Source organism: Eulemur rufifrons, chromosome 19 (assembly GCF_041146395.1).
Source record: "Eulemur rufifrons isolate Redbay chromosome 19, OSU_ERuf_1, whole genome shotgun sequence".
Classification (NCBI taxonomy): domain Eukaryota; kingdom Metazoa; phylum Chordata; class Mammalia; order Primates; family Lemuridae; genus Eulemur; species Eulemur rufifrons.
In genome coordinates, this window is record NC_091001.1 from 60887031 (window position 1) to 60899920 (window position 12890).

Genomic DNA, 12890 nt, shown 5'->3' on the forward strand with positions numbered 1-12890 from the left:
CACATTATAGCTCTTTTAGAATTTGTCTAGCAGGTTTTCTGATTTTTACCAGAAGATCTGCCCCCCAATAAAAAAAACCAAAAATAACAATCTAAGAACACATAATTTGGTTTGGGCTACGGCAGGGCTGGGGAACCTTCGGCCTGAAGGCCACATGTGGCCCTCCAGATCCCAAGTGCAGCTCCTCAACTGAATCCAAACTTCATAGTCTCTTTCTTTCTTTCCTTCCTTCTTCTTTCTTTCTTTTCTTTCTCTCTCTTTCTTTCTTTCTCTTTCTTTTCCCTCCCTCCCTTCCTCCCTTATTATTATTGTAAGGTTTTCTTCTATAAAATTTGGATTCAGTCAAAAGGCCCCACTCAAGGATCCAGAAGGCCACATGTGGCCCCATGCCCACAGGCTCCCCACCCCTGGTTGGGATATAGTATTTTAATCCTAGAAGATTTGGCTTCCCCATTAAAATAACAAGAATTAGCCCTGCTTTCCTTAGGAATGCACAAAAATGGTCAGAAACAGTCTTTGTCTTGGATAATTTAGAGACACAGTATTTTGGTGAGTAGAGGCATGAGGGACTATTTAGCTCCATTGAGAAAAAGTCCTAGCAAAATAACCCAACTGCCTGGGCTGGTGGCAACTGTGCAAAGGAGCCTTCGAATTGTGTAACTGATGTAACACATTCAAATATGTAAGCACTGAAGGGAGTAGGTAGTATAAATGTCAATAGTTTCTGGCTTTATGGTCTGAATAGCACCAACTTTCAACTTTCTCATCTGGGAAATGGAAAATAATTGTACCTGCTCTATCTGGGGACAAGGAAGCAGTAGAAAAAAAAAAAAGAAAGACAAAGAAAACAGTACGTACTATATCTATCTCATAAGGATTAAGTGAATCAGGGTGCTCTGTACACAGTACAATGCAATAATATTATTATTTTCTTTACAGGGAACTAACTTCCCAGGAAAGCTGCTAAAGAACTATAATAACGCCGGGCAAGGTGGCTCACGTCTGTAATGCTAGCACTTTGGGAAGCCAGGAGTTCAAGACCAGCCTGAGCAATATATCGAGACTCTGTCTCTACAAAAAATAGAAAAAGTAGCTGGGAGTGGTGTGCGTCGATAGCCCTAGCTAGTCAGGAGGCTGAGGCAGCAGGATCACTTGAGCCCAGGAGTTTGAAGTTACAGTGAGCTATGATGACACTACTGCACTCTACCCTGGGCAATAGAGGGAGACCCTGTCTCAAAAAAAAAAAAAAAGAACTACAATAGATGGTCAAATTTCAGATGCAAGAAGGATTTAAAAATCTAGCTAAAGACTAGTAAAATCATGTACATATAATCACTACAGAATTGTTCAAAGTAGCAAAAGATTAGAAATAACTTAAATGTCCATCAGCAGGGGATTATACATAGTCTGTTGAACAATGGACTATAAAGTAGCCCTTTAAAAAAAAAAAAACAGTTTTACAAGTTCTGATAAGAAACAATCTTAAAATGTACTCCTAAGTAAACAAAGACTAGGTGCAGAACAGAGTGTAGAGTTTTCTTGTATATGAATAAGATATGTAAATATATGTTAATATAACTGTGTATGTATGCAATGTCTCTGAAAGGATACATAATTAACTCATTACCCTTTGTATTACCTGAATCCTGTTCCATGTGTGTTTTCTTTTTTGACAGAGTCTCACTGTGTTGCCCAGAGCAGAGTACCATGGCATCAGCCTAGCTCACAGCAACCTCAAACTCCTGGGCTCAAGTGATCCTCCTGCCTCAGCCTTCTTAGTAGCTGGGACTACAGGCGTGTGCCACGACACTGGCTAATTTTTCTACTTTTAGCAGAGACGGGGTCTCACTCTTGCTCAGGCTGTCTCCAACTCCTGAGTTCAAGCGATCCTCCCGCCTTGGCCTCCCAGAGTGCTAGGATTACAGGCGTGAGCCACTTCACCTGGCCCATTCCATGTGTTTATAGTACTTACTCAGAACAATAAAATTTAAAATCTAGACACAGAGCTTCAAACACCAACAAGGTATGAAACAGAATGGGTTGATGGTTACTATCTTTAATATAAAAGGACCTTTTTCTTCAAATGAGAAAAAGAAAAGCTTGCCAAAAGACAAATGGATCCAAGATTTGGAACTGGCACATCACAAAAGAAATACCTGTGGTTAATACATTTAAAAAAAATTCATCCTCCCTAGAAACTGAACAGAAATAAAACCAAACAGTACCAGTATTTTACCCACTGTATAAGAAATCTTTAAAAAATTATTACACCTAATACTTGCACATGTATATGAAATGCGAATGCTTACACTTCACTAGACGTGGTTGTTACGTTCTAGTCATATATATCAAAAGCCTTAAAACATGCACACCTCTCTTTATCTCACCTGCAATGCTACATCTAAGAACTGAGCCTGAGGAAATAATGGAACAAGTATAAAAATATATACATAATGGGGATAGACAGTGGTCACAGTTTAATTATAATGGCAAGTCATGGGAGACAAGCCAATGTTTACCAATAAGGAATCAGTTGAAAAATTATGATATAACCAAGGAGCTACTAAAAGCTAAGTTTACAAAGTATATTTAAAAGTATAAAAAAATGTTCACAATACATGGCAGAAAAAGGGTCAGAGAAAGAACTGTGTGTATGTATACAATTACATATATTCTGATCTTATGGTTAGGGGTGAGCAATATATACCCACAGGAGCCTGAAAAGACATATACCAAAACATTAATACTCATTATTTCTGGGAGTAGACTACAGTAGATTTTTGGCTTCTCTTTTACTTTTTGGTTTCTCCCAAGTTTTTTTTTTTTTTTATAATAAGCATGTGTTGCTTTTATAATTGAGGCAAAAATAATAAATGGTATTGGGGGAAAACACAGAAGATACAAAAATCCGAAGTTATACTTTTTCATTCTTCAAATTTTTAAACTACTAAGAATCAAGACACCTAAGTCTATGTTTAAAAAAAAGAAAATGTCTAGGGAAATTCTTTTACCTAGTAACAAAAATATTTATCAAATATAAAAGGTTAGAAATATTGCTTTATTGGAGAACTTACATCCAAATTACTTTCATATTTTTCAAAAAGTCCTAATGAGCATCCAAGAAGAAAACATATACAACTTCCACAGGAATAAGGACAAACAAAATGGGGTTGATGACTGCCACAAATGATATTTCCTAAAAGACAAAAATGTATATTTAACCTTTCTTCTTTTGAGGCAAGGTAAGTGAACTGCACACATCATAAATAAGATTTTCTTACTTTATAAGGAGAAGAACTGGGATCCTGGTTGTGATGCATACAAATTAACAAAATATAAAATTCATTCTCTGACCAAGCTGAGGGGAAAAAAATCATTCTTCAACATTTCAAGTCTCATGCAATGAAATCCAAAGGTCTGTTGAAACCACCTTTTCGATTCATGTACTGCCTATGATGAGAAGAGAAAATTCATTGTTTATTAAAAAAAATCCTGGACTCCTTTTATAAAAAAAATAACATGCTTCAGAGATTAAACCTATAAGCCATCTTTAAAATGGCAAAGTCTAGGGTAGAAACTATTCAAGGTTATTTAATACACATTAAGAAATTATTTCACTTTCAAAATGAACCAAAACCTCTCAGATTTCTTTAAATTCCAAATAGCAGCATAGAAGTATACCTTCAAAATTATTTGAGAAAATGCTACAGACTTAAAAAAAAAAAAATCAATTGAAAAACCCATATTTATTCTAGGCAACACTAAACATGTAGTTTGGAAATAGAGGAGTTACAAAATAGGCACCTATGGAGCAAATTCAGTTGCACATTATAATAATTGTCCTCATAAGCCCCTATTTGAAGGTAATTTTACAAAAGACTGTTCAAGAAGATTCTAGTACCTTAGCTTACAGCAGTCTCAAATCACATTATCCACAATCTAAATTAATTGGAATTTAGTCTTTTATCAGTGATAAAGGTAGAGAGAAAGGCAATGTTTGAAAACATCTTGTCTTTTTCATTCATTAAGAATTCAATGAGTTTCAAGCATGGAATGGTTTGTTCCAAATCTGAGGTACAAATAAAATATGACTTTATGTGACAAAAAAATACATTTACAGTTAAAATCTTTACACAATCTAGGTAAATGGTCCAGAAGGGATCTATTTAAATGTATAAGTACAATAAAATCAAAGTCCACACACTAGAGATGATGCTGTTTTGAGGAAATTACTATCTACAGCCCTAAAACATTTAAGCCAACTATCCTCTAATAGCTATTAGCTCAAATGTAAATGGGAAAGTGATTTTAACACACCAGGATATAAGCAGTGAAGATAATATTTCATTAAAACAAGGAACAGTATGGAAAACTGCTGTATTTCCTACAAACATGATTATCCCAAAATAAAATTCTTTTCTTAGCAGGACACTGATTTCATTAGCTCAAACACAATAATGGGGGCTATACATACCTGTACTTTCTCTTCTGAGATACATTTATGGCATAGGCATTTACAGAGCCATCCACCTTCTTTCCCTGAAGAAAAACAACAAACAAAAAATAGAAAGGATACATTAAATGCCTGGATCAGAGTTGGACCCCACAGACACATTTAAATGGCAAGATCCATTTAAGAAAAAGACAGCTCAATGAGGGAGGGGGAATTTTCAGATCCTGATGATATCCACGAACTCCCAAGTATTAGAACTCTCTGCTCACAGTTTTATAGTCATACATCAGCAATTAATACAGTAGTCGGCCGGGCGCGGTGGCTCACGCCTGTAATCCTAGCACTTTGGGAGGCCGAGGCGGGCGGATTGTTTGAGCTCAGGAGTTCAAGACCAGCCTGAGCAAGAGCGAGACCCCGTCTCTACTAAAAATAGAAAGAAATTATATGGACAGCTAAAAATATATATAGAAAAAATTAGCCGGGCATGGTGGCACATTCCTGTAGTCCCAGCTACTCAGGAGGCTGAGGCAGAAGGGTCACTTGAGCCCAGGAGTTTGAGGTTGCTGTGAGCTAGGCTGACGCCATGGCACTCTAGCCTGGGTGACAGAGTGAGAGTCTGTCTCAACAACAACAAAAAAAAAAACCCCAAAAAAACACAATAGTCAAACCAACAAATATTCATGGTATATGTTAACATGTTATCTACAAGGTATGCCAGGAAGTAGGAAGCAGATCCTAACATTTTTTGGTCAAAGAATCCTTTGACACCAGATAAAAGTTGTGGATACTATCTCCAGAAAATTTCACAGTCACACAAAATTTAACTTACAACCTTAGCTCATGATATTCTCTAATCACAGCTGGAACAGTAGCCATTCACCTAAATCCCATTTCTTACACAAGCCTTGCTACTCTGATCTTTAAATCAAGAATCAGAACAGAGAACAGTAGACACTAATGTTAGGTTGTTATGTGTTACTTCCATTTTGGCCTTTCTGAACGTGGCACCTACCCTCTTTTTCACTAATTCCTATATGGGTCTTCTGATCCAGCCAAATCAACTCACCATCGCCACTTGCCCCTGGGCTACTCCTCATGCCTGAATTGCCTTCCCTGCCTCCATCCAATCTTTAACTGTCTGGTTCTTATCCATCGTTCAAGGCCCAATGCAAACACTTCAGCTGCCAAGAAGTGCACAGTACCCTCCATTTTCTATCCTAGTAACATGATGTGTATCATGATATAATTTCCCCTGTGAGACTGCAAGCTTTTTCAACCTAGGATATATCTAAGACTCACCTATGTACTCCCACATCCTAGGCCACTGCACTCACCAAGTGTTCAGAAAATGACTCTTAAACCAACATTACCAGCTGATGTCATGACACATCAAAGATCCCCAACTCCCTCCCTCCTCCATAATAATAAAGTGTAGCCTGTTTATGTAGCATACTTATTAGATATCCACGCTAGGGCAAAAAACAGATTCTGACCCATTGGCCTAAAGGCATGCACAGGTGAGCTAAAATAAATATATTTGTACTTACTTTTCTATTCTTGTTTTCACCTATTTTGGGGGGATACTGGAAAAATTACTTGAGGTATATGATTTTGACCTCTCAAGAATAGCAGGGAGGCATGACTTGGAAAGACTGGCCTTGGAACAAAAGTAAATGATGCTAACCTTTTTACTAAGTTCAATTCCTAAAGGCTTACTGATTTTTGGAAACTATTTGCAGAGTTGCATATTATTAGCCTTATTCTCATTTATTTACATGCTGGCATAAAAAATTACCCATTAATAAATATAAAAAAATGTTGAACCTTTCTAGAACAATGTTAAAATAGAGGAGAAAAACAGGATGAAGTGGCACATGCCTGTAGTCCCAGCTACGTGGGAGGCTAAGGCAGGAGGATCTCTTGAGCCCAGGAGTTCGAGTCCAGCCTGGGCAACATAGCAAGATTTCATTTCTTCAAAAAAAAGAAAATAGAAGGGAAAATACGACTATACTGCCATATGAAAAGCTCCCACAATAGATTAATGATGAAATATCACAAGATATACATTACTAAAAAATACAAAACCACCGACAGACTTTATAACCGATACTCACAAAGCCAACTGCATACGAACTACGTTAACATCCTCATAAATGTCATTAAAAAATGACTGACGGCCGGGCGCAGTGGCTCACACCTGTAATCCTAGCACTCTGGGAGGTCAAGGCAGGTGGATTGTTTGAGCTCAGGAGTTTGAGACCAGCCTGAGCAAGAGCGAGACCCCTTCTCTACTAAAAATAGAAAGAAATTATATGGACAACTAAAAAAAATATACATATGAAGTTAGCCGGGCATGGTGGTGCATGCCTGTGGTCCCAGCTACTCAGGAGGCTGAGGCAGCAGGATCGCTTGAACTCAGGAATTTGAGGTTGCTGTGAGGTAGGCTGATGCCACGGCACTCTAGCCTGGGTGACAGAGTGAGACTCTGTCACACACACACACACACACACACAAAAAACCCAAAAAAACCCGACTGACATCATTTGGTTTGATGGTATTCCATAATTTTTATTATATAAGATCTATGAATTCTCACCTAAGTTTTCCTTTATAGATAAACATCTTCAGCACTGACTATATTTAAAAGCAAAGGGTGGCACCATCTTTACACCTTTTAACAACTTCAAACATAACATGAGGCGATAGTAAAACCAAAAACAAAGTAATTCCAGTTAGTTCTTTCCCCATTCTTCTAAAAACAATAAAATGATAGTTGCTTTACTTTTGAGATATTTTTATTCACCCAATATATATATATTAATAAACCATTTCACTTACAAAGTACTCTTGGAAAAACAAACCAGGATTTGGTGTATTCTAGGAAAAAAAAGCTGATACATAAATTGCATTAAATTCCAAAATTGGGCTCACATAGCATTGCAAAAACATTCTTAATTTTCTTACCTCACAATAGTCATGCCTCAGTACCCCTCTTAAGTTATATACTGTCACTTTAAAACGTGAGCTCTACGCAATTATATTAGTTAGAAACTCATAGCATCTAAGATTATCTCACTCTATTAAACAACTCAATGGAATATAAGATTATGGGAAGTGGATTATTTTTGACAATTTTTCTCAAAAATCTCCATTTCTACTTGCAAAACTAAATGAAAAGACTTAAAATTCCTGACCTGGCACGGTAGTTCACATCTGTAATCCTGGCACTCTGCAAGCCAAGGTAAGAGGATCGCTTGAGCTCAAGAGTTCGAGACCAGCCTGAGCAAGAGGGAGAGCCCATCTCTACTAAAAATAGAAAAGTTAGCCTGCTGTGATGGCATGCGCCTGTAGTCCCAGCTATTCAGGAGGCTGAGGCAGGAGGATGGCTTGAGCCCAGGAGTTTGAGATTGCAGTGAGCTATGATGACACCACTGCAGTCTAGCCAGGGTGACAGAGCAAGACCCTGTCTCAAAAAAAAAAGACTTAAAAATTCTAGAAAAGATATTTAACATATTGTCTTTCCACAGACCGTTCTGCTCTCTCCATTCCCCCCCTTTTCCTTTCCCTATTCCCAACTCTCCATTTCCCCTCTTCCCTCCCCCATCTCCCTATCTTTTTCTACTCTCAAGCCTCCCTCTTTTTCCTCCTCCCTCCTTTTTTTTTTTGAGACAGGGTCTCCTTCTGTCGCCCAGGCTGGAGTGCAATAGAGTAATCACAGCTCATTGCAACCTCAAACTTCTGGGCTCAAGTGATCCTCCTGCCTTAGCCTCCTGAGTAGCTGGGACTACAGGCGTTGGCTACTATACCTGGTTAATTTAAAAAATTTTTGTGTAGAGACAAGATCTTGCTATGTTGCTCAGGCTGGTCTCAAACTCCTGGCCTTAAGTGATCCTCTTGCCTCAGCCTCCCAAAGTGCTGAGATTACAGGAACCCACTTCCCTCAGGTCTCCAGTATTGTGATGAAGGCTAGACGGCATTCCCTTTCCAATCCACCTCCCTCTGAGCTGTGAGACATTATGCAGCTGCCCAATATCATCTTTATCTGGCAGTTAGATTTTATTCTTCTGTTCCCCAGCAGCTCCCCTCCCTGTAACCTCATTCTGGGTTAACTGCATTACCCAGGCTCCCCAGTCTGACACCTCAGAGGCATCACTGACTACTCACTTCCACTCTCCCTACTCCTGAGTGATTCTCAACTCAGTTCAGGCCTTCATCCTCTTTCACTTGCACAAATCAGCAGTTCTCCCTGCCTCCAATCTAACCTACCTGCCAGATGAACTCCAAGCTGCCCCCAGAGTCATCTTTCTAAAACACATATATAACTGTGTCACTCCCTTGCTTAAAAATCATTGTTTCCTCTCCTTAATTCCGAAAGAATCGGCTGGGTATGGTGGATCATGCCTGTAATCCTAGAACTCTGGGAGGATGAGGCGGGACGCTCACTTGAGATCAGAAGTTCAAGACCAGCCTGAGCAAGAGTGAGACCCTGTCTCTAGCCAGGTGTGGTGGCACATACCTGTAGTCCCAGCCACTTGGGAGGCTGAGGCAGAAGGATCACTTGAGCCCAGGAGGTGGAGGTTGCCGTGAGCTAGGCTGATGCCACGGCACTGTAGCCTGGGCAACAGAGCAAGACTCTGTCTCAAAAAAAAAAAAAAAATTCCTAAAGCATCAACTCTAAATTCCTTAGCGTGGCTAAGGATATTAAAAGTGCTCTGCGATTTGGCTCCTACCTCTATTTCTAGCCTTAGTCATAGTCACTAGCCCATCAGCACCTTTTTACCAGTCACTGAATTTGAAATTCTCATAATTCACTATGCTCCTTCACACCTACATGGTATTTTTGTGAGCTCTTCCCTCCACTTGAAATGATCTTCTTCCTCTTCTTTGTCTGATCACCTCTACTTGCCCTTTAAGATCTATCTCAAACATCATCCCTGGCAACACTCCCTGAATTCCAATGACAGTTCATTGCTTCCTCCTCTGTATTCTCAAAGGCCCTTCAAACAGGTAATTATTGTCTTATAACCAAATAAACTTGTATAAATGGAAAAGAATATGGAAAGATGCGACAGTCATAATGGATTGATTCAAATCAGAATAACTGGTTGCCTGTTTTACTTACTTTTGTGGAATCAAAGGAAGCAAATCCCATTAACTTCATCATTTCTATTTCTTCCTCTGTTTTGCCCTCTAAGTCTTCCTCTGCAAAAATAAATGATAATTTTTTGAACTCTCCTATCATTTGATATTATACATAAATAAAAAGAGAGGTAGCAACAGATTAATATTAATATCATTTGACCTCCTCACCAGCAGAGAACACACAAAAAATTTAGCTAAGCCGGGCTCCATAGCATGTGCATATAGTCCCAGCTACTCAGGAGGCTGAGGCTGAGGCAAGAGGATCGCTTGAGCCCAAGAGTTTGAGACTAGCCTGGGCAAAATAGCGAGACCCCTGTCTCTAAAAAAAAAAAAAAAAAAAAAACAAAGTAAATTAAAATAAAGAAAAAACCAATTATCCAAAGACAAGTCTAATGAAAAAATTCTTCTTAAATCTGAATTATAACTTACAGTGCAAGAAAAATAATGTGCTCTCCTTGGAACCTTTAGACAGGAATACGTTTAATATCAGACGTGACACTATCTATCTAGTTCTGAAGATACTTTCAAAATAGAATATTCTCCTGTTTTTAACTACTATTCCTAGATTATATCAGGAGCACCATCGATAACCAGCAATTCACTAAGGTATCACTAAAATACAATCTCAAAATCATATGCAATGAATACTATAAAAAGTTTAATATTTAAATATTCAAAAATTAAACTTTCATAATTTTATCATGACTGAAGTTATCTAAACAAGGCTGTACTTTTCCTACAGTTATTTATCTAATAACATTACCAGTAATCTGACGTTCTTTACTCTTGGTTTCTTTTGTTTCTTTCTTTTCCTCATCTCTTCTTTCTTTCAGTCGAGAAGGGGAAGGAGATGTGGATCTATGCCGTCTTGGAGATCTAATATTTATAAGTAAAGATGTTAGAAACAGACATACAGGGGGACTTCATACTGATCGGCACAGATATGCCTGAGTTCCTCAAAGGTGACGGCTGAATAAAAGCTAGGCTCCAGAGAACCAGAGTCCATTCCCCATAGCAGAGCAAGGTAAAAGGTTCTGCCAAGGCCTTGATTGTTAACAAAAAAATTTAAAAATATAGTTTACTGCTTAATTTCTGCTTACTCATCAGTTGCATGCAGTACAGCTAGGGCTTGAAAGTTTTAATACAAATTTTAAAAGTTTCTAACAATTACACACACACACACAAAAGCTGAGTTAAACAGTAATTGATGCTTATTAAGAATCAGAGTCCATTTCTAAGCTTTCTCCAAGACCATCCATTCTTAATTACATACTTGAATAAATCATTATCACCAAAAAGTTAATTAAGAACAAAAAAAAACCCAAAATATTTATTTCTGACTCTTGCTTGTCAATCACTATGCTAAGTGGTTTCCATGTATTATTTCTCAATTACTCCTCAGGACAACTCTATGATGTAGACTGCTATTAACCCCATTTAACCAAGGTGAATCTAGCTTTAGATTAACGTGGGATTAAGCGTCCTCCATTTCATGAAACATAAATCCCCACAGCGATCAAAACAAAGTAAAGGGCAGCGACCAGTTTCTTCAGCACTTGTGGTAAAGCTTCTGGCTTACTTTCTGCGCTTACCTGGAGCGTCTTCGGTGTGGGGATCGTGAGCGGCTCCTTCTCCGATCTCTTTCCCGGGACCGGGACCTCTCTCGGCGCCTGCGATCTCTCTCCCGGGATGTGGACCGGGACCGCCTGCGTTCTAATACACACACACAAAAATTGCAGAGCCGAAAATTACCCCAAATATCTAGAGCTGCGCCGTCCAACAGAAATATAAAACAAATCATTTTTAGTAGTCATGTTAAAAAGATAAACGAAACCAGTGGGATTAATTTTAATGATATATGTTTTTAACTCAATATATCCAAACTATTATCATTTTGACATGCAAGCAATATAAAGTTATTAATAAGATATTTTATGTTTGTTTGTGGGAAATCTGGTGTATATCCTACATTCTTCTCAGTTCATATTAGCTACATTTCAAGTATTAAATAACCACAAGTGGCTCGAGGCCTTAGTTAACTTTTAAGAAAATTGTATCTCGACTAGTTGAAGGTGACAAACTAACCAGAGGCTAAACTGAGGGTCTAAGTTAGACCTCCAGATGGAAGTCCAGGGTTATTTACATCGCATCGCCTCATTTACGGGGCTGATGGCCAGACATCACGAGATGAGCTCCCTGGACTCAACATTCTTAATATCAATTTCTCTGTTTATGAACTAAGCAGAAAACTAACATTTATTTAACATCTAAAGCCAGACAGAATCACATACTGAATGTCATGGAACCTGACATTAATTCTCACATCAGTTTTTGTTGTTGTTTTGAGACAGAGTCTCCTCTGTCGCCCTGGCTGGAGTGCAGTGGCTTCATCACAGCTCACTGCAGTCTCGAACTTCTGGGCTCAAGCAATCCTCCCGCCTCAGCCTCCTGAGTAGCTGGGACTACAGGCGTGCACCACGCACCCAGCTAATTTTCAAAATTTTTTTGTAGAGAGGTGGTCTGGCTATGTTTCCCAGGCTGCTCTTTAACTCCTGGGCTCAAGCTACCCTCCTGCCTCGGCCTCCAAGAATGCTGGGATTACGGGCGTGAGCTACCACTCCCAGCCTCACATGTTTTTAAAAGTAGGTAATGTTAATATTATCCTCAGTGACTAATTACAGGAACTAAATTAAGAAAGGCTGGGTGACTTGCCCACAGTCACCCAGAAATCTAGTGAAAGAACTGTAGTTTCATTCTAAGCCCACCAGCCACAGTACAATAAAAGTTATTGTATGAAGCTGACAAAGAGTCGGTGAAACCTCAATTCAGCGGGAAAAACAAAAAACTGCCGTCAAACCAGAAGGTCCGGAGGGAAGAGCGTGGGGCCCAGGTCTTCACTCCCCAACCACCCCTCGCCCTCCTCCTCGGGAGAAAAGGGCCCACCTCTCCGATTCCTTGCTACCAATTTAAAAAAAAAAAAAGGCACGCGCCTCTGACCGAGCCCCAGGCCCCCCAAATTGCTTCTGAACTCACCCCTCCGTGGGGAGCGGCTGCGACTGCGGCCCATTTGGAGGCCCGCTCCTCCTTACACCGCTCCGGAAACGACTGTGCAACAACTTCCGGGAGGTCCGGGTACTGAGCTTTTATTACCGACTGGAAAATGTCTAAACGAGTTGCAAGGGTTCCGGTCCCTAAAGAAGGGAGGCAGCACTGAGCCAACCCGAGATCACGCGGCCCCGCCCCAGATGCCACCTCTGGGCTCCTAGAGTCCCTTAGGCGCCGAGGTAGGAAAAGA

The 12890-nt window shown here is 39.4% G+C and overlaps 1 protein-coding gene and 1 non-coding gene across 2 annotated transcripts; one reads left to right on the forward strand and one right to left on the reverse strand.

The window, feature by feature from the left end:
- On the forward strand, nucleotides 1-65 carry LOC138400425 (U7 small nuclear RNA). Its single transcript, XR_011236310.1, has one exon. It is a non-coding gene; the product is annotated as a U7 small nuclear RNA (small nuclear RNA).
- Nucleotides 66-2451: 2386 nt separating this feature from the next.
- Nucleotides 2452-12689, reverse strand: SNRNP27 (small nuclear ribonucleoprotein U4/U6.U5 subunit 27). Its single transcript, XM_069494774.1, has 6 exons — nucleotides 12629-12689; nucleotides 11188-11308; nucleotides 10359-10471; nucleotides 9576-9655; nucleotides 4475-4539; nucleotides 2452-3450 (listed from the first exon to the last, which is right to left on the reverse strand). The coding sequence occupies exons 1-6, from the start codon at nucleotides 12660-12662 to the stop codon at nucleotides 3396-3398; spliced, it is 468 nt and encodes a 155-aa protein (XP_069350875.1). The 5' UTR covers nucleotides 12663-12689; the 3' UTR covers nucleotides 2452-3395.
- Between the last annotated feature and the right edge of the window lie 201 nt (nucleotides 12690-12890).

Bases quoted from the DNA above. Each gene is read 5' to 3' on its own strand.
- SNRNP27 (XM_069494774.1), bottom strand. From the start codon at position 12,662: ATGGGCCGCAGTCGCAGCCGCTCCCCACGGAGGG. The intron at 9,656-10,358 runs GTAATGTTATTA...TTATTTTTGCAG, and splicing joins TAAAGAACGTCAGATTACTG to AGGAAGACTTAGAGGGCAAA. The intron at 4,540-9,575 runs GTAAGTAAAACA...GTTTTTCTTCAG, and splicing joins CTTCCTTTGATTCCACAAAA to GGAAAGAAGGTGGATGGCTC.